Raw genomic sequence first — 19,475 nt, 5'->3', positions numbered from 1 at the left:
TAAAGTTTTCACTGAAACAAAGAAACCTTTGAATAGTAATTTTATGCGCTGAATTATTGCAGCTACTAAATTTTCAAAATAGAATCAAACAAGGAAGTCGCTGAATGGTAATTTTATGCGCTGAATTGCTTCAGTTACTAAATTTAGAAACTAAAATTTAAAATAAATAATACTGCTTGAAAGTATATTATTAAAAATAGCATCATAAAGCTTGACTTATTCTTATTTTCTCTTCAGCTGACGACCACTGCTGCACTGGAACTGAGAACTCCCGATTTGGAAGCTTTTGCTAACTATGATGTAAGCACACATATACAATTTTGAAATTGAAACCTTACATTATCATTATATGTTTGCCTTCATATCCCGCTCTTTTTCTTCCTATCTCTCCATCTGACTCAAACACAGGACATGCGTCGTTACATTGCTTCACGCAATCAGCGCTCCATGCGTTACATAGATAATCCAACAGAAGACACTTACCTTAAAGCCTATAATGACCATCATGAATTCAATTCACGTCAACGTCTACGACGGGCGACGAAAGCTGAGCAAGCACGGAAATTGCCCACTGAGCCACAGCTGGTGAAATTTGAAATTAGCGATGCGCTTGAGCCCAGTCCCGAGGTAAAGGAACTCATACGGCAGCATCGCAGTCGAGAGGAAAAGCCAACAACTGCGACAAGTACAACCAATGCGGATGAGAAAAATACGACAACTTCGACAAAAGAGTCACTGAAAGCGAGAACTAAGGTAACCACAGCAGCTCCGAAACGTTCTTCACGAGGTGCACGTGCAAGGATTACGCCCAACAAACGTGCGAAACGCGCAGCATCTAATACACCAGCAAATCGCCAGTCATTCAATTTTCAAGTAAAACTAATACCTTTCGATATTTCCGAGGCACGTGAGCCCGATGAGCAAACGAAGGCACTGATAAGACGCATGCGTAATCTAGAGCTACAAAAGTTAAGTAACAATGCCGCTGTCAGCACTGTAGCACCAACAGTGATACGTGTGCATCGGAATGCGCCCGCAACAGGTATTGTAACCGCGCCGCTGCCAACCTTTAATCCGGGAAAATACTATCGGCCAAAAACTGGCAAGCTCTTCATGAAGCGTAAGGGCAAACGCGTCAAGCGCTCGGCTCCGCAGATGATACGCTTCGAGTTAGAGGATGCGCGTGAGCCGAACGGAGCTATATTCGAACAATTACGTTTGGTTAGACAAAGTCGCAAAGATGCTAAAGCTAAGGATCAACAAAACACTAACGAAGGGAGTTATGCTGTTATTAATAAGCGAGAAGCCCGTATGGATACAAAGAAAACCCAGCCCGCTGAGCTGCCTGTTAAGGAGGACGTTGACGAAGGCGACAATGATCAGAGCAATGGCGAGAGCAAGCGCACATTTGTCTATAAGGAAGCACCCATTGTGAAGGCAAAAAAGTCTATTAGTTCGTTGCCCGTGGAGGTGCAAAAGATCATCACACATCTGATGAAAGATCATGGCGCTGGTGGTGGTGGTGCCGTTGGTGGTGGCAAAGCTTATGTGAAATACATACCAGCACATATGGTCGACTATCGTCAATTGAAATCGCTTTATGGTGCGAAGCTCGCCTTACCGCCGACCTACAGCCTTGGTAGTGGTGGCAGTAAACTATCCCCCGCATCATATATAAAATACATACCACCACATCAGAAGGGTGAACAATTACAGGTGCAAATCCACCCAGTGCCGGTTGTTGAAAAGATCCGTTACATATATACGCCTGTCGCCGCCGCACCGGTCAATCATGGTTATGATGCTAACGCACATGCAGCGGTGACTGCAGAGGAACAAGCGGCAGCACGCGCTGCTGCTACTCACGCCGTACAGGCGGCCTATGCTGGTCAAAATGTACATGCAGTGGCCGAAGCTCAAGCTGCTCAGGCAGCTCATGCCGCCCATGCAGCTCAAGCTCAACATGGCGTGGGAGTCGCACACATCGCTGAAAACTACGGAGCTAAAGCTAGTGCAGAGGAGGGAGGCGCCGAAGATGGCGAACAAGAAAGCGGTGGTGTCGCACATCCCATTGTAGTACAGGAAAATGCCGGCGCTGGTCATCAAGGGCTTCAAGCAGCACCGGTCGCAGTACACCACACTTATGCAGCCGATGTGTCGCATGCATTGCAGGAAGAAGTACCCGCGACGGTCGCTATCAAAGCTATACACTTTCGACCCTCGAAGCCCGATCCTCTACTTAACGAGAATAAACTGACAGAAGCCGCTGTTGGCGAAGCAGGCGGATATGGTGATAGTCATGTTAGCTATGGCGGCGTTCATGGTGGCAACGGAGGTGGTGAACAACAAATTATAGCGGTATATGCAGCTGCTCACGCAGACGGTGGACAAACAGCTGGCGGTCATGCCGAAGTGGCCCCTCAATACGTCGAAAACTATAAATATGAAGTAGGTCAAGCGGCAGCACAGCCACAGAAAGAAGCCGAAGTACCGCTGGTAAAAATCGAGTATCATGGTCCGGCGGATGATATTAAACAGAATTTCAAAGAGCTGCCCGAATTCAAGCAACTCTCCACATTAGTCGGCAAGTCAACCGAAGATCAAATCCATGGTCTAACCTATCTCTTGGCCAAAGAGATGCAGAACAAACTGAAGTTGCAGCGTAAAAAGCTATACATTGCAGCTGGTCCCGGTGCACACACCAATACCGCACCGATAGTTTTCCCGCACGAACAGCAGCAAGTAGGCGAACTGAAGCAACAACAAGTACAAGCTAATGCTGGCGGTATTCATGGACGTCTAATCGGTATGGCCAAGTCCAAAGAATATATACCAATTGTGGAACACGGTCCTGTGGCCGAACAAAAAGCAGCTTCTGGCGCTGGTGGTGGTGCTGAAGGTGGCGGCCATGGTCCGGTGCAGCATATTGCCATTCCTGCACCGAAGCAATACGTAGCCATTAAAGTCGAACCAAAAGCCCCACTGCCGAACTCATTTGTAGAGTATGGGCTCTCGCCAAATTATCAGGGCATCAAAGGCGCTGAAGCTGGCGCAGGTGGTGAGGCTGGGCAGAAAACCAAGTTATTAGTGGAACAAGTAATACATCATCCGAGATTGCAGTATAAAGGTAGCGCTGGAGCTGAGCATGCGAAGGCAATTGTGGCTGAAGCTAAGCAACATGGCAACGGTGCATCTAGTGAGCAGAGCCTGAGCTATGGTGATGAGGTGAGTTTAACTAAAGCATTGTTAATATGGCATTTTGTGAAAATTTTCACCATATATACAAGTATATGAAGCTTCAACAGTTTGATGTAGATTCAGTTATGTATGTAGTCTTCAAACTTCTTCGAAGGTTTTTGCCTCATAACCAAAACTATTCTGTATATTTAAATTGTGACTACATCATCGACTAGCTCAAGTTCTACTTCTAATATAGGAACGTATTTTTTCACATTTCCATATATATTTCGAGTTTTATTAATCTTTCAAAGTCAGAGAAAGAGTAGAATCATTTACGGAAGGTTTCAAACGATTTCTTTTTGAAAAGAGTATCGCGTATCTGAGGGACAAATTTTAGAGTATTTATGTTACTGATCAACTTTTAAGGCTCAAAATTTTGTCTTTGAAGAGATGAGAATCGGTCGAAAACCGATATTGACGATACTCATACAAGGGACAATATTAACATCGTTAAAATCTCACGAACCCTGGCAAAGCAGTACTTTGATCATTCCAGTTTAGAGTTGTTCTGTCAAATATTTAATCTTTTTAAACCAAAGATGGACCAAAATCAAAGGCATGTGACAATGCACAAACGAGGTAGTACGACGACAATTGAACATGCCACTCAATGCTGAATAAAGAACCCAAACAGACGGAACAAAATTTAAAGACATTCGATTGCAGCGATTGACTTGAAGAAAACTTCTGTATATCGAAAAGCGAACTCAGACAAACTATGTTTGTCTACATACATATATGCTATGGCTTAAGTAGGGACTCCACCATACGGACATAGAACGACTCAATGAGGTTGAACGAAAAGAAAGAAAATAAATGGAGACCGGCGTGAATAAAAAATATGTTAGCATTGGGCTCGATGAGCTCAGCCTCATCGATTTGTTGGAAAACTGACAGCATTTTGATGCAATTGGCGGTGTTTGTTTCAGTGTTGTTGTTAAAAACAGTTGTTGTAAGTATGTGTGTTCTTGCAAATATTTGTGCAGCTGCTGCCGTTTTGTTTTATACCATGCATCGTCTTAACGCACGCAGCACGTGTATGGTCATTTGGTTGCCTGAAAAGGGAGGCGCAGAAAAGCCAGACTGCAGGTGGCCGCACTTAAGTCATCATTAGGCTTATTGACCTCCTCCAGAAACTTATTAAATTTGGTAGAAAACCTCATTTTTTCCACTCCTGCCTGCCAATGTCACTTAAATTGGAGCACTTAAGCCGTGAAATATATACCTTCTCATCCGACTAAAGGCTAGGCATTCGTAGAGATAATGTTCCAGCGTCTCGTCATCATCAAGGCGTGATCTGCATTCCGCCGAATCTACCTTTCCAAGTTTTTGAAGGTGAACTCTTATGTGCGGATTTTATATTTCCACAATCAACACTACCCCAAAGTTATTTTTAGTATACCCTGCATTGCTACTATCCAATGCTTGAGGTGTTCCTCCAATGTCAACCGCATCAAACAACACTTCAAAGAGCTGAATAATCTGGAGATTTTGTTCCCGTCTGCCTTTTCCTGTCCTTCTATTCCTTTATGAAAGATTACTCATATGATATTAACCGAGTTACCAACTGAGAGTCTATTTATCGCCTACTTGCATAAACTAACGTAGTGAGTCTTTTATTTGCCGCTATTAAAGCCTTAATTACCGCTTGGCTGTCCACGAAAAGGTTCGTAGTCTTACTGGTTAGAGCAGAAGCCCACTTGGCATTTTCTGTTAAGCCAACAATTTCAAATCGTATTGGATTACTACTCCTGTTCATAATTTTCTCTTTAAACCGTCGAGATTTCGCCTTTGGAACTGTCGATCATAGAACCATTGGTTCATTCTTGTCTACTAAGGAATGACAACATTGTGTTTAATTTCTCATGGCTCTTCATTTCTTGATGACATTGCCAGTTTTGTTCGACTTCCTTAACAATGTCGAATATGATACCATTCCTCCAAAGCCTAAAATCAGTAGCCGGCGGACCGTAAGTACTGCATTATACTTCACTTAAATATTTATTGGCCGGATATGGAGAATAACCTCCAGGGGTTCCGCTGATGCAGTTTTAATTTTCGATAATGCCATCCACCATACCACCACACCATATGATAGTATGAAACGGATAACATTTGTAGGCCATGCTAAGTCGTAAACATTCCTCCCTATAAAGACCACTGTTTGACACAAGCTGCTTACAGAAGAAACTCTGTGCATGTTACAACAAACACAAAAAAATTTTTTTCGAGCTCTTTGAGACTCGTGACAATTTCCATACGTTTGCACAAAAATCTTCAGGTTTTCATCTTTGAACTTAATCATCACTAGTCAAAAAGCTCCGATGATATTGATATCATTAACCCCAACAACCGCGCCATTAGTTGTGCTTTCTCCAGAATAGATAAGGTCTATGAGAATGGGTCTGGTAGTGAACGAGGGCAAGACGAAATATCTCCTGTCATCAAACAAACAGTCATCGCACTCGCGACTTGGCACCAACGACAATGTTGACAGTCATAACTTCGAAGTCTCAGATATCTTCGGCTATCTTGGAACCAGTATTAGCACCAATAACAGTGTTAGCCTCGAAATCCAACGCATAATAGCACTTGCCAACAGATGCTACTTCGGAGTGAGTAGGCAATTAAGAAGTAAAGTCCTCTCTCGACGAACAAAGCCCAAACTCTATAAATCACTCATTATTCCCGTCCTGCTATATGTGGCAGAGGCATGGACGAAGACAACATCTGATTAGTCGATGTTACGAGTTTTCGGAAGAAAGGTTCTGGGAAACATTTATGGTCATATCGTCCGAACGCTCTGAAAGTATTCGACGCTGTACCCGCCGGGGAAGCGGAGTAAGAGGAAGACCTCCACTCTGTTGGAGAAATCAGGTGGAGAAGGACCTGGCTGCACTCGATATTTCGAATCGGCGCCAAATTGTGAAAAGAAGAAACGAATGGTGTGCGGTTGTTAATTCGGCTTTAACCACGTAAGCGGTGTCTACGCCAATAAAGGAGAAAAAAAGTCTAAGCCAGCGCAAATGGCAACCCTGTTCTAAAACAACTCATCGTATACAGTGCAGTTGCTTTCGTCTTTAAAACACTGTTCGCAACTCCATCAACTCTACGCTCACATTCTCTAACTTACCTCATCCTTATTTGGGCTTCTTTAATCCATTACTTACTGTCTCACGACGTTAGTTCACATTTCTCTTATAACAAGCAGTCGAAGTTCCTTTTAGTCTCTCTCTGCCACTCTCACTCACGGCCATCGAACTTCATTCAAATGCATTTGGCGCGCATTTTTGCTTTGGCAAAAGTTTTTCGAGCGTATAATGAATACTCAAATACTAAACTTAAATGGTGTGTGTGTATAATGGGAACTCCCTTGGAGTTGCTAGTCATTTCTGCCGACAAACTACTGTCGCTGTCATTTTACCGTTCAGGGCACCTTGAGCTTAACGCAGCCACCCTGTATCCACCTCTTCAGTATTGCTTGGCTCATTGCTTAGCACATTTAAATTCACAAGCTTAATAACAAACCGCTTTTGTTAGTCTGCCGAACACACTCGGTGACTCACACACGCGTTCTGCGCTCTACACATCGCCCGGAGTCTGTGTGTCTTTTCGATTTTCTTCAGCTCTTACTTATCCACAGCATTCTGCGCTACTAGCGTTCTTTGCATATAATCGACATTGAAAATGTTTGTCGAACTTGAAAATTATTCGATTAAGTGCATTACCGGCGAGACATGGATCCGCAATCATGGCAGAAGCTGATATTATATGCAGGCAGCTTTAAATATGTGCTTGCGTGGGTATGACTATAGGCGCCTAGACAAATACAAGTAGTGATACACGCACCTACAAATATAATCTTTCTGCACGTCCAGCCCAGCCGCCACAGACTTATATTCGTACGTAAATCGAAGCGCATTGAACGAAAACGACTTGTAAGTTAGCGCTATACTAACTATAGCGGCATCCACAACCCACTCACTTGTTTGTTATACCCGCGCTTCATACTAAAGTAATCAAGCCGTTAGGTAAGCCAACTAAAACCACCAACAAGACAAATCGCATGGCGACATGTACTTCGTACAGCTAAGTCTCACACCCCATAGACTTCAGCACGTTTCACAACCCAATCAGCTGTACTGCCGTACTCACGCTCCGCCACTCTCAATTTACGCTTCCTACTCTAACCTCTACGCAGCAAATCGTTACGCAAACTAACTAACGCACACAGCGCCGCGCACAAGTATTTTACTGGCATTATACAGCTTGAGCGCCTAAGTGTATGCCTTGCACTCGTACCATGACCACCTTAAAGGTAAACTCAATGAGTCTGTCAACCGAGCCGTCGTCATAGTGCGCTTGTTGTGTGCTCACTCCTGCCACGCTTTGCTAGTTTCAAGTTTATTTTTATTGTTGTTATATAGTGGTATGTTTACGTATTTGTGTTGCCGTATCTACTGCACATTAACAAACAGTTTGAGTTTGCTTGTAATCCCTGGAGTTATGCAATGGTTTTCAACTTACTCCTCAATATATTGACTCCGCTACTCCAGCCTCTGCTTGGCTGGCACGTCTCCCCTGCTATTATCTGCTCTCTAACTTAGCACACAATTTCTGCTCACCGCTCCCGTTTCACGTTACGTAAGCATGTATTGGCGTTGTCGCTGCTTTGCAGGTTGTTAGTGGCATGTTTTCCCCTTTAAGTACTCCATTTTTTGTGTATTCACTTATGTGGTACGCATATATGAGAATGTGTTCGCTGACTGGGTATATGGTTTACAGGAGTTTACGCAAAACATGTGTTTGCATATTTTTTTTTGAACTGAGTGTTGATGACTACTAACAAAGCGTTCGGAATAAATACCGGGGGGATTAAATTTGAATGCAAGAACATATGCGGCATGTACACTTATGTACAAATAATATTACGGGGAGCAATGAACTTTCAGTCGAAAGTTTTTAGTTCTAGTAAATGTTGTAGTAAACCCATGGAACTAGAAGATAATCACTGACATTTTATACAGCTCACAAGTTAGGATCTCGTGTTATCTCATTTCGGGCAGGTATATGACCGAACTAAGCTCGTGAGGTTAAGGTTTGTGCCACTGCTATTCGGAATATGCGAGAAACTTCAACTTCAGACAAAAGGTATTGCGGAAATCATAGTGCTTTGGCACGAATTCCAGCTTAACATAAATCCCAAATGATAAGAGCAATGTGCTTACACTTAGCGATACGTCAATCCAAAACTTTTATACTTAGAACTAAATTCAAGTCTCACCTTGAGCCGTTCAAACAATTGCATACATGGCTCTCTTCACTCCAGTTATAGTATATAGTTAATATAAAGCTAAAGTGTGAAAGCTTATAAATCCGTCTCATCGGTTCTTCGGGAGAAAATTAGCTACAATTTTAGGTGAATGTAATGGTTGAACATGTGCCTCATCAGAAAATGATTTTCTTAAAAATGCTTAGGTTATACTGGCCGGCTATCACGCTATATATAGATCTACTGGTCCTTAGTAATGCCAGATCTTAATTTGAAGTGAAGAGTTTTCAATACCAGACCTAAAAGTTTTCTGCGAGCTTTAAGAGCCACTAAATGTCTACTTTTCATACTTCGTCCAGTCCTTTGAACTCCGAAGCTCCTGGATACCTGAGTCTAGTTCTAGATAGTGCTGAACAAAGGCAGATAACGTGTTCCAGCGTCTCTGCCATGTTAACTACTCTGCACTCTCTGCATGTGTCGTTATCACTTATGCCTATCCGGCTCGAATGTGATGCCAGTAGGTTGCGACCTGTCAAGAGGCCAACAGCCGTTCTGCAGTCCTTTCGAGACCGTGTGAGTAAGAAGCAAGCGAGCATCCTTAAGAGTTTCTTGCAGTTGACCTTGGCGTTCTCGCATGTACTTAAGACATGCCATCTCGCCCTGATTCGGATTCGTCTGTAAGTCCTTTCGTTAATTTTATTATATATCGTTCTTAGTGACTTCCGTATTTCTTGTACTTGTTGAGTAGCCAGTTGGATGGCACTTTCGGCAATCTCATCAGCTTCTCCGTTTACTCCACTGTGACCTAGAACCCAGTATATATGTGTACTCCTTTCCAGCAGCCGCTACATCTACGGCTACCCTGCTTCTAAGAACATTCTCTGACGTAATGCTATGTGAGATTATTACCTTAAATGCTGCCTGCTGAAGCTTGAAGGGTTCCCTGTGATCCAAGTCCGAGTAATAGATTCCGACGTCCATTATATTAGCCACTTTGGTTCCATTTGTGTAGATGTTGTAAGTTTGGCTGCTTTGTCGCAGACTTGTCCACCAGCTTATTGAGCTAAGCCCGAAGGTCCTTGTAGAGAACTCACCTAATGCCGCCAATCTTACAACTGATTTTGCGAGTCGATTTTCTGTGGGAAATTTTATTCAAAACGGTCCCCCCACCACAGACCACCATAAAGTAAGATTGGCTTGACCAAGTAGGCTCTAGCATTTTCTTACATTCGTATACAGCACCACTGGCCTTTTGTTCTCTTTCCTCTACTTTGAGTTTCCACATCAGCTTGATGTCCACAATTACTGTCAGGTACTTGGTATGCTTCTTAATTGTGAGCTCAACTCCACTGAGCCTCGAGAGTTTCTACGACAGAATCCTGTACCTTCTTGTAAAGAGTATCCGTTTTATCAGCATTAACCTCTTGGTTGACCGATATCGATACTTAGAAATTGTATCATATATTTTAAGGACCTTCGCCGTTTCCTTCTAGGTTTTACAAGCTGTCTTACGAAGGAGAAGAAGGAGAGGAATACACTGAAATATTTTATTATACTTCCTTAAAATTTTTTCATACTTAAAATACCCTTTAAGTTTGTAACAACATTATAAAAATGCAAAACGAGAATTGAATTAACCTCACCACTAAACTAAAAAAAGAAAAAGCTTCGGTGGGTTCGCCGCCTTCTTCTCCTTAGAAAGTCAACTTGCACGCCTTAAATTCGAAAACTTCCATTAAAATTCCCTCAAGCATACATTTAGGCAGTGCGCTAATACGCCTGAATATATGCTAAGCCTTAATGCGCACAGCACAGCTGCAGCATTTTCCAATGGCCGCGTAATGAGCAAAGTTGTCAATGTCGATGAAATACCATAGTTGTTGTTGTTGCTTGCATTGTCGTTGTCACAAAGTGTATACGCCTTAACGTATACAACAAAGCTGGCTGCCTTACTTTGCAAGTGCAACGTTGCGAAGATGCATAACCCCAAAAGTAATTTTCCTTAGCAGCAACTTAGACATATCGGAAACTCTGGCAAAGAAAATGCGCGAAAATAATCAACAAAGTGCAAGCGTGTGAAAAGTGTTGAAAAGCAGAGAAGACAGCAAAAGATGCAACACCATGCACACATATACATATCGCTGTATGTGTGCGGCTTTCAGGCGTTGATACCCGTTCAAGCAGTTTGCTGAACTTTTCGCCGCCATTGGTATTGCCACCTACACATGCATAGCAACGCAGCAAGAAAGAAGATTTGTAGCGCAGCAAAGCCGGCGAATATTTCCCTCTTCTTTTTAGCTTTTTCGAGTTCAACTAGTATTTCATCAAGTCTCGCACATTTTATTTATTTATTTTTTATTTCCGAAATTTGCACTTTTTCTCCACTTTCAGGCGCTTTCGCTCAGCTTCTGCCGGCGTTGGCAGGAAATTGGAAACGATACCCTTACAAGTGATTGCGCATAGTTTGTGGAAAGTGCGAAAAAGCAATTGACAAGGCCAACAAATACACCAACACACACAACGTAGGGGATTATTTTACTAAACAATAAAAACAAGCAAATCTCGAATAACTTGCACAAAAATGGCAAGCCATCGAAAAGTGGCCAAATAAAATCGCTTATAATGGCCTGATCAGTTGGGCGCTGGGAAGAAAGTCTGCGTGTTTATTTTTATTGTTATACTTATACCCGCAACAGGGCATATTAAGTTTGACACGAAGTTTGTTGCACCCAGAAATAGAGAATATTTATAAATGAACAGCTTTACGAGTTGGTTAAGCCATGTCCGTCCGTCTGTCTGTGTATACGCGAACTGGTCCTACGGTTTCTGAGAAATCGCTCGGAAATTTTCTCACGAACTTTTGTCTCCATGATCATTTATCGCAATCGCCGATATCGGATCACTATAGCGTATAGCTGGCATACAAACCGACCGATAGCACTCAAGTCCTTGTATGAAAGAATTTTTTATTTGACAAGATGTCTTGACTGAATTTGACATAGATTATTATGTTGTTGTTCTTGTTGTTGTTTTTGTAGTACTAAGGCATCGTTACAATCCTCGATCAGATTGCTCAGATCAGATGAATTATAAGCCATAGAGATCCTGTCATATAAACTGGCCTATCAAAATCAAAAAATAGATCTTCTTATACCCTTGTATAAAATATATAAAAAAGATGCACCTGTAAAGGGTATTCTAGCTAGAAGTTAACGTTTTTTCTTTTCTTTGCCACCTTTGGCTAATAACAAAAACAATAAGGCAGCGTCTTACTATTTTATTTTTAAACTGGACAATCACCTCAAAGGCTCTAGTAGAAATAACTCTTTAATTGTGTTTGGTGTAGTGTTTGTGGTTGTCATGTATAATATAGTTGTGGTTCCCAAAATAACGGGCAACTTAGTTGACATTTACCTTTACAGCTGATGCTAAGATCCAGCGATGAAACCACAGCGGTTCTCCGTTGGATTCGGTATATTGCTGAACGTCTGACAAACGAAAACATCAGGCGAAAGACGCTCTCCAAATTAAAGTCAATTTAAAATGATTTGCGACAAATTAAGTTCTCTCTCTCACAGTGTTGAATTGAGCTCTCCAACCGACAACAAAAAGCTTTTAGCTTTACTTTTAACTTTATTGATTTTTCACTCGGTGGTCTCTAACCAACACTTTGTTTTGCTTGCAGTGCTCCCTGAAACGTCTTAAAGTATACTGAACTCAAAGAAACGCCCAACAAAATCTTATTTTCGATAATGTTGGTTACAACAGTTTCTTTAAAGAAACGATTGATAGATAATAGCTCGAAAACAAAAAGAAAATAGAGTTGATCAAAGAATTATTTACACACTAATTCTCCGCAATGCTTGCCGACGAAAGCTTTATTTAAATTTCAAATCAAAAAGCTTTTTATAAAGCCAAGAACTTTCCAAAAGCTTCCTATATTATTCAAAGCTTCTAAGATCTATGTTTTAGTTACTTATAAATATTGTATAATTTTCTACCGCTAAAAAAAAATTAACGAATTTTTGTTTAATGAACTGGATAAAAGTGAAGTGTTATGTAAATAGAGATGTTTTAAAGCAGAAATTTTGTGCTCAACGTATTTGTTATTATTGTAATAGAAGCACACGAACTTTGAACTCGAAACATATATGAAGACACTCTGTGAGTCATGAATTACAAATGTTACTTCTTACTCTCGAGAACCTCAAACAAAAGTCACCGGTCTGCCATAGTCAAACACATTTTTTTTTTGCAAAATTCGTTATTTTTTTATTCATCATATTTCCTTTCAAGTATGTTACACTGATTTAGCTACCATCCAACTTTTCGATACCATTTTTGTTCTTTCATTCAAAATAGGGCTCAGTTTCGGCGATCCACTATTCATTCTTCTCAGCGAGCTTTCTTTTGAGATCTAAAAGTAGTAAATAGCCGCTATTTTAGGATCTGAAGAATACGGTACATCATTGATTTTTGTCATCGTATTCACTGAATTGGGAATCTCTCGTCCGAGACAAGACAAACGCACAACCCTGGGGAGAGTTGATTCGCCTTCTGACTTTAGCTCGCCTTCAAACGGATATTTTTTGGCTATCCAGAGGATACTTGATAGAAGTCCAGAAAGTCGTTAGCTGCTTGAGCCATATATAAAGGAAGCGTTTCTGGTCACTACCAAGTGAATTACACTCAGAGAACTCTTCTCACTTGCGTGCACATCTATACAGGGCTCCATCTTTCTTAATTCGAGCTACAGAACTCGCTAATTATTTACGACTTCGAAGTTATGACTGTCAACAGTGGCGTGGGAGCCAAGTCGCGTATATTACGTCTTGTCCTCGTTCACTACCAGACCCATCTGCCTCGCTACCTTATCCAGACCGGAGAAAGCAGAACGTGGTTGTTGAGGCCAATGATATCAATTCACCGGTATACGCCAGCAGCTGTAAAAGATTATAGATTATAGAAGATTGACCTGTTGGAATAAGCTCTGCAGCTCGAATTATGGAAGATGGAGCCATGTATAGATGTTCACACAAGTAAGAAAGTTCTCTGAGCGTCATTCACTTGGGAGTGGCCGAAAACCTTTCTTTTATTTATGGCTTCCTGGATTTAGACCAATGTCAGTCTTGAAATCCAACGTAGAATATCTCTTGCCAGCAGGTGCTACTTTGGACTGTGTAGGCAATTGAGAAGTAAAGTCCTCTCTTGACATCACACACATTATTTTCCGTCCTGCTACGTGTTGCAGAGGCATGGATGAAAACGTTCCAGCTCTGAAAGTATTCGACGCAGCATCTGCTAGGGGAAGCAGAGGAGGAAGAAGACCCCCACTCGATTGAAAAGACCAGGACCAGACTCTACTTAGCCGACTGTTGCGTTTTTTCACACTTTGGAACGGGTTCGGATGACTTTCGATTAGACTTTGGAGTAAAATTGTGGAACTATGTTTCATCCATTGTCACATATCGACTCAAAAAATCGGGTGTATTACGCTTGAGCATCTCATCACATCTCCAAACACAGCTCCGAATCATCAGCTGGTTGTTATTTTTGCTCAAAAATGTGCTCGCACGGTACCTACTTCACACAGAACTTTCCCATATCCAAGTATTCGTGCATCATATGATTTACACGTTCAGTTGATGCCTGCTAACTCGAACAACTTCACCTGACGGTCACCCAAAATTTTTTTGTGGACTTTATTGATGATTTCGTCGGTAACGACCTCTTTCGGACGTCCAATGCTTTCACTGTCTTCGGTGCTCATTTCACCACGTCTGAACTTAGCATGCCATTCCTTTAAGCCGCAAAAAAATGATTGATTTATGTCAGAGCCTTGTAAAGGGTATATGGTAGAAAGTTGAAATAATGCATACCTTATATAATTTTTGCCAAGAAGTATGCATAGAAGTAGAGAATTTCCGAAAAAGTAAATAGCAGAAAATAAAAAGAGAGAAAAGACACAACTTGCTTCGTTGCTGCCAATGCACACACGCCAAACTAATTTTTTGCTCGCCACCACAATGCGACACTTTTACGACGCAGGCACTTTCTTCTGACCACTCCTCGCTGCGGTATTCTTGACTTACACAAATCTGCTTAAAATTGTTTTGAAATGAAGCCACTTTTCGTCGCCGCTTCACTGGTATTGCATTTTTCAAGTTTCCACATTTTCGAGAGCAGAGATGCAGCAGCGGAATAACTGTTTATTTTTTGTTGCACCCTTTCCGCCGGCGTGCCATCGAGCAACTACAGCAGACTCGACGCTATTTTACTTGTTACTCTCCTGCCGCTGTTCTTTTCATACCACGCTTAAGCTGATTTCGTTTTATTTATTGGAAAATTTCTTATGAAAGCTGCTTTTCAAAGATTCCTCTGCACTGCTGGTATGGCGCGCTACACATTTTTCTACATCATTGCCGTTGACAAATTGTAATGCAACTAAGTAGACAAACAGCAGTCAGCATGGCTGGTAAATGAATGTAGGGCTGGTAATGTGAGGCAGCCACAAAGTATGCTACAAAAGTTTGCCGCTGTAGTAGTCTTCGCTCCCACTCTTCAACCTGTTACCTGCTTCGCATCCACCCAAATACTCAATCAACTGAAGACCTCTTCTTTGAAGCCTGCAAACAGCACTGAGTTGCTTTCCAACATTTGTTTCTTTTCATTGCATTTCCTCTTCGCATCGAAAAAAATTTGCTGAACACCTTCTCACACACACACACACATTTCTCTCACTCCCTCTGCACCAAACGCATTTTAACAACAAACTACAACACTCTACCGTATAATTCCTTCGAAATACCTCAACTTATGTTCATTGCATTGCATACTTTGCGGCTTATTTTTGTGCCCGCCTCATACCTGCTGGTGTGGTTGCCAGCTTATTGCGCATTAAATTCAAAAGCATGTTATTTTTACTCATTCATATGAGCAAAAAGGTTATTTTCTATTTTCAAATTGAATTCTCTACTTTCATACTCGACTTAACTGCTGTGCACACACACATTTCGTTGAACCGGTGCTTAACGCCTGCAAGTATGCAATTGCGCCATTGCTTGCTGCGCTATTATTGAAAGTAGTTGGCAACATGGTTGGCAATCTTAAGCAAATGTGGTATGCATGCGCCAAGAAGACGTCTCATGAAATTGAATGCGTGTCAATACTAGCTTCTCTATAAAGATTAGAAGGTTTAGGGGTTTTCCAAATGGAGTTTGAATATTCGTGCTTTGAAGAAAATGGAAAGCTAATATCGAGTATGTAAAAATTATAACAACAAACTTTGAGTTAAGTTATGTTCTCATTATTATTCTTCGGAGATTCAGAGAATCGTGTGAGCATATTATTCTTCGGAGTTTTGGAGAATTATGGGATCAAGTATCAAAAAAATACATGATTGAAATGATTAAAATGTTTTGTTTCTTCGCTTCAACGACGAAGCATAGCCTTTGATTGTACATCTGATTTGTTCATCCAATCTTTCGAAAGCGCTTTAGAATCTTTAAAAGCCAACCTCTAAAACACCTTCATGCAAGCTTCTCTAGTCTGAGGAAACCTATGATAACAAGCTAGATTATTTTCGGTTTTTAACCGAGTGCAGTTTCAAACTTAGCCAAAGTTCTATACTATATCCGGCTATAAACAATAGAGAAATAGGCAAACATCGTTGTGGTTAAGAATAAGACAGAGAGTTTCTTTTAATATTATTAAAAAACTATAGAAAGCTAACACTTGTAACTTGTACTTTCCCACATGGTCTATAGGCACTATACAAGTGTCATAAGTCCCATAATAACATATGGTGCTGCGGTGTGGAGGATCACCTCGAACATGTGCAACAGGCATGCTTGGTGGGCTTTACGGGCGCAGTGAGAACTATGTCAATAAACGCTCTGGATGTTATCCTCGACATCCAGCAAATACATACAAGTGAAGTATGATGCAGTACTTACGGCCAACTGGCTGCTGATTTTAGCCATTGAGGAAATGGTTTCATACTCTACATTGTTAAGGAAGTCGGGCTAAATTTGCAATGCGACCGAGAAAAGAAGAGAAATATGCACCGATTATTCTGGGATTGACGGCTCCAACGGCTAAATCTAAATATTCACCGACAGATGACAGGGTGAAATATGAACCGGACCGGGCTTCTGCAAACTAAATGACCACAATCAGTATTTCAGGCCGAAATAGGCATAACAGAAGGTGCCAGGTAGACTTTTGCTCTAACCTGAAAATCCATAAACCTTCTAGTGGACAACCAATCGGCAATTAAGACTATTCGCAGAGCCAATACAAAGTCTCACTGCATTAAGTTATGCAAGCAGCAACTAACTCGACTCTCAGTATTTAAATATGTTAATAACTTTTGGACCAAGTCATATAGGAATATAAAGAAATGAAATGAATGGCAGACTGGAAACACAATTCCCCTAAGCTGCGGCAGACAATTCTGCTCCTTCAAGGGGAGTTTGAAGCAATGGACTTATGTCTTGAACTACTAGTAACACAGGTTATACAAAGTTACTTTGGGGTTGTCTTGATAGCGGACATACCAGAAACCATCTAGTTCTAGGCAAAAGCGAACTATGTAGAGTTCATCGGAGGGCACCTACAAGTAAGATCCCATCTTTTAAGAATTATAAAAGAAGATCCGACGGCATGCAAAGCATACATAAAGCATGATAAAACGCTGGAGAATTATCTTTACGAATTCCCAACCTTCAGCTGCATGAAACGAGGGACTTTCCACGGCTTCCAATGCTCCAAACTAAGAGACGTTGGGCAAATGGTGTGGAAAAACTCCTGTTTTTACCTAATTTAATTAATTTTTTGCGAAATGATCGCCTCAGTGGGACCGACTGCGATCTGTTGCAATCATTCAACCAAAACTTGTAGGATTTTTTTTAAAAGGAATAATAAGAACTATTCTGTAGTCTATTCTACTTAAGTACCGCAACATTTTATGCATAGGTCTTCATCTTCTTTACTGGCTCTTATAGAAGATTGTAACCGCTCGATTCAGCACTGCAGCTCGAATTATTTTCTTCAGCAGTAGATTCAAAAAGTCTAATGATAGGGAGTTGCCTTGTCTATAACCTTCTCGGTCCCAACTTTTGGTATTGCTCCACGTCAGTTGAGCGCCATTCACGTGGGAGTGGCAAGAAACGATTCTTTAAAATATGGCTGAAGCAAGCTCACGACTTCCGGTCTTTGACCAAGTAACTTCTGGGTAGCCACAGAACATTCGTTTGAAGGCGAATTAAAGTGAGCAGGTGAACCATTACCATATTACCATACGCTGGGTTAGGGACCTGCCACGTAAAAATGAACAGCCTCAGATGAAAGACCCCCCATTTTAATAACGACAATGGCAAACGCATAGGTTTTAGCCCTTTGGAGATATTTTCGGGTTCTCAAGTTAATAGCAATTTCAAAGATTTTAATACGACTTTTAGCTGGTGCGCAACTATTTTAAAAAATAAAATATTTTTCTGCTGAAAAACCAACCCTAATGAAAAGGCTGATATACTAAACGTTCCAATTTTAATTATGACCCACACAAAGGCATGCCTTGAACAGCTGGAACTCGTCTGAGAGCCATAACTCATACACTGATTACACATACTTAGGGCAGACGTCACGTGTACAGCTCTTGCGCCTTCCATTGAAGCGCAGAGATTCTACCAATGTCCACTCATTGTCCACACTTTCCATTACAATAGGCTTTGTCGAGCACGAGTATAAACTCCATAACACACATTCCTTGCCATATGCATTTCATTCTAATAGAACGCCTGCAAGCTGCAAAGTCTTCTGCTCAGCCGCACACACATAAATATACGTTTCACAAATGTTCGCAAGAATTAGTCTAATATCATACACACAGCAGGTCCAGCAGTCTACGGCATTGTCCAGCCGTTAGCAATGAGGCGCTTAAAATTTACACTCATACACACACACACAGCATCGCTGAAGCCAGTGGAAGGCATTTTATTTGCCTATAGGTCCTTCTGTTGGCGGTCTGCATATACGGATGACAGGTTGCAGGTACACACACACATACACTGAGTTCTGCGCCAAAAGAATTGCACCTTTTTACTTCTAGCACCCTTGTTGTTGCAAATATTGTTATGTTTGTTGTTTTCAAACCCGGGCATGCCTTCATACTTAACGTCTGGCTGTCGGTCTTTCTGTCTGCTCACTTTTCAGCTGCGCTTCAGTTTTGAATGTTTGGACGGCAGTTGTAATGACCATGAAATGCGCAGCTAACAACAATAATCCTCATGTTGTACAGCCCACACAGCAACAACAAGCAACGCAAAAAACTTGCAAATGACATAAACACTTCTTAAATGCTGTTGTTGCACAATTATCGCCTTTTTTTGCTTCCCTTTCTGCTTTCTTCTTCCCCTGCATTTGTTCTGAACACAAATTCTCCGGTGTTCTCACTCGATTTACAGCTGTTTGCTGCTTTGTTTTTAGGTTATGTAGCTTTGTAGGAAACATATTTTCACTTCGGAGGCTTTTTAATTTCTTAAAATTCTCCTACAGGTGTCGCTGCACTGCCCTGAAATATCTACAAATAAACCCTTTTCTTCCTTACTAGCATAAACACCACTTACGCGGTTAACAACAGCGCGCCAGCCTTTCTCCTTTACGCAAGGTGGCGCCAATTGGAGGTTCCAAGCGAAGCCAGGCCCTTCTCCACCTGGTCTTTCCAAAGGAGAGGAGATATTCCTCATCCTCTGCTTCACCCGGCGGATACTGCGTCGAATATTTCAGACCTCGAGTAATTTCGTCCATTCAGACAACATGACCCAGCCATTGTGGTCGATGTCTTTTAAATCTCTGAACTATGTCAACGTCATCGTATACTTATACAGCTCATCGTTCCATAGAATCCGGCATTCGCCGTGGCCAATGCGCAAAGGGCCATGAATCTTCTACAGTCTCTCGA

At 41.5% G+C, this 19,475-nt stretch overlaps 1 protein-coding gene across 1 annotated transcript in view; it reads left to right on the top strand.

Annotated features, from left to right (window-relative positions):
- Window positions 1–19,475, top strand: part of LOC120770734 — a 153,560-nt gene that overhangs the window by 13,908 nt on the left and 120,177 nt on the right. The window contains exons 2-3 of the mRNA XM_040098323.1: window positions 238–300; window positions 409–3,225. Of these exons, the coding sequence (XP_039954257.1) occupies window positions 238–300; window positions 409–3,225 (2,880 nt within the window). The remainder of the gene's footprint in view (window positions 1–237; window positions 301–408; window positions 3,226–19,475) is intronic.

The sequence above is a fragment of the Bactrocera tryoni genome, chromosome 3, assembly GCF_016617805.1.
Source record: "Bactrocera tryoni isolate S06 chromosome 3, CSIRO_BtryS06_freeze2, whole genome shotgun sequence".
Lineage (NCBI taxonomy): Eukaryota > Metazoa > Arthropoda > Insecta > Diptera > Tephritidae > Bactrocera > Bactrocera tryoni.
The sequence above is the reverse complement of the archived record's forward strand: the minus strand, read 5'-3'. Positions and strand labels throughout refer to the sequence as shown.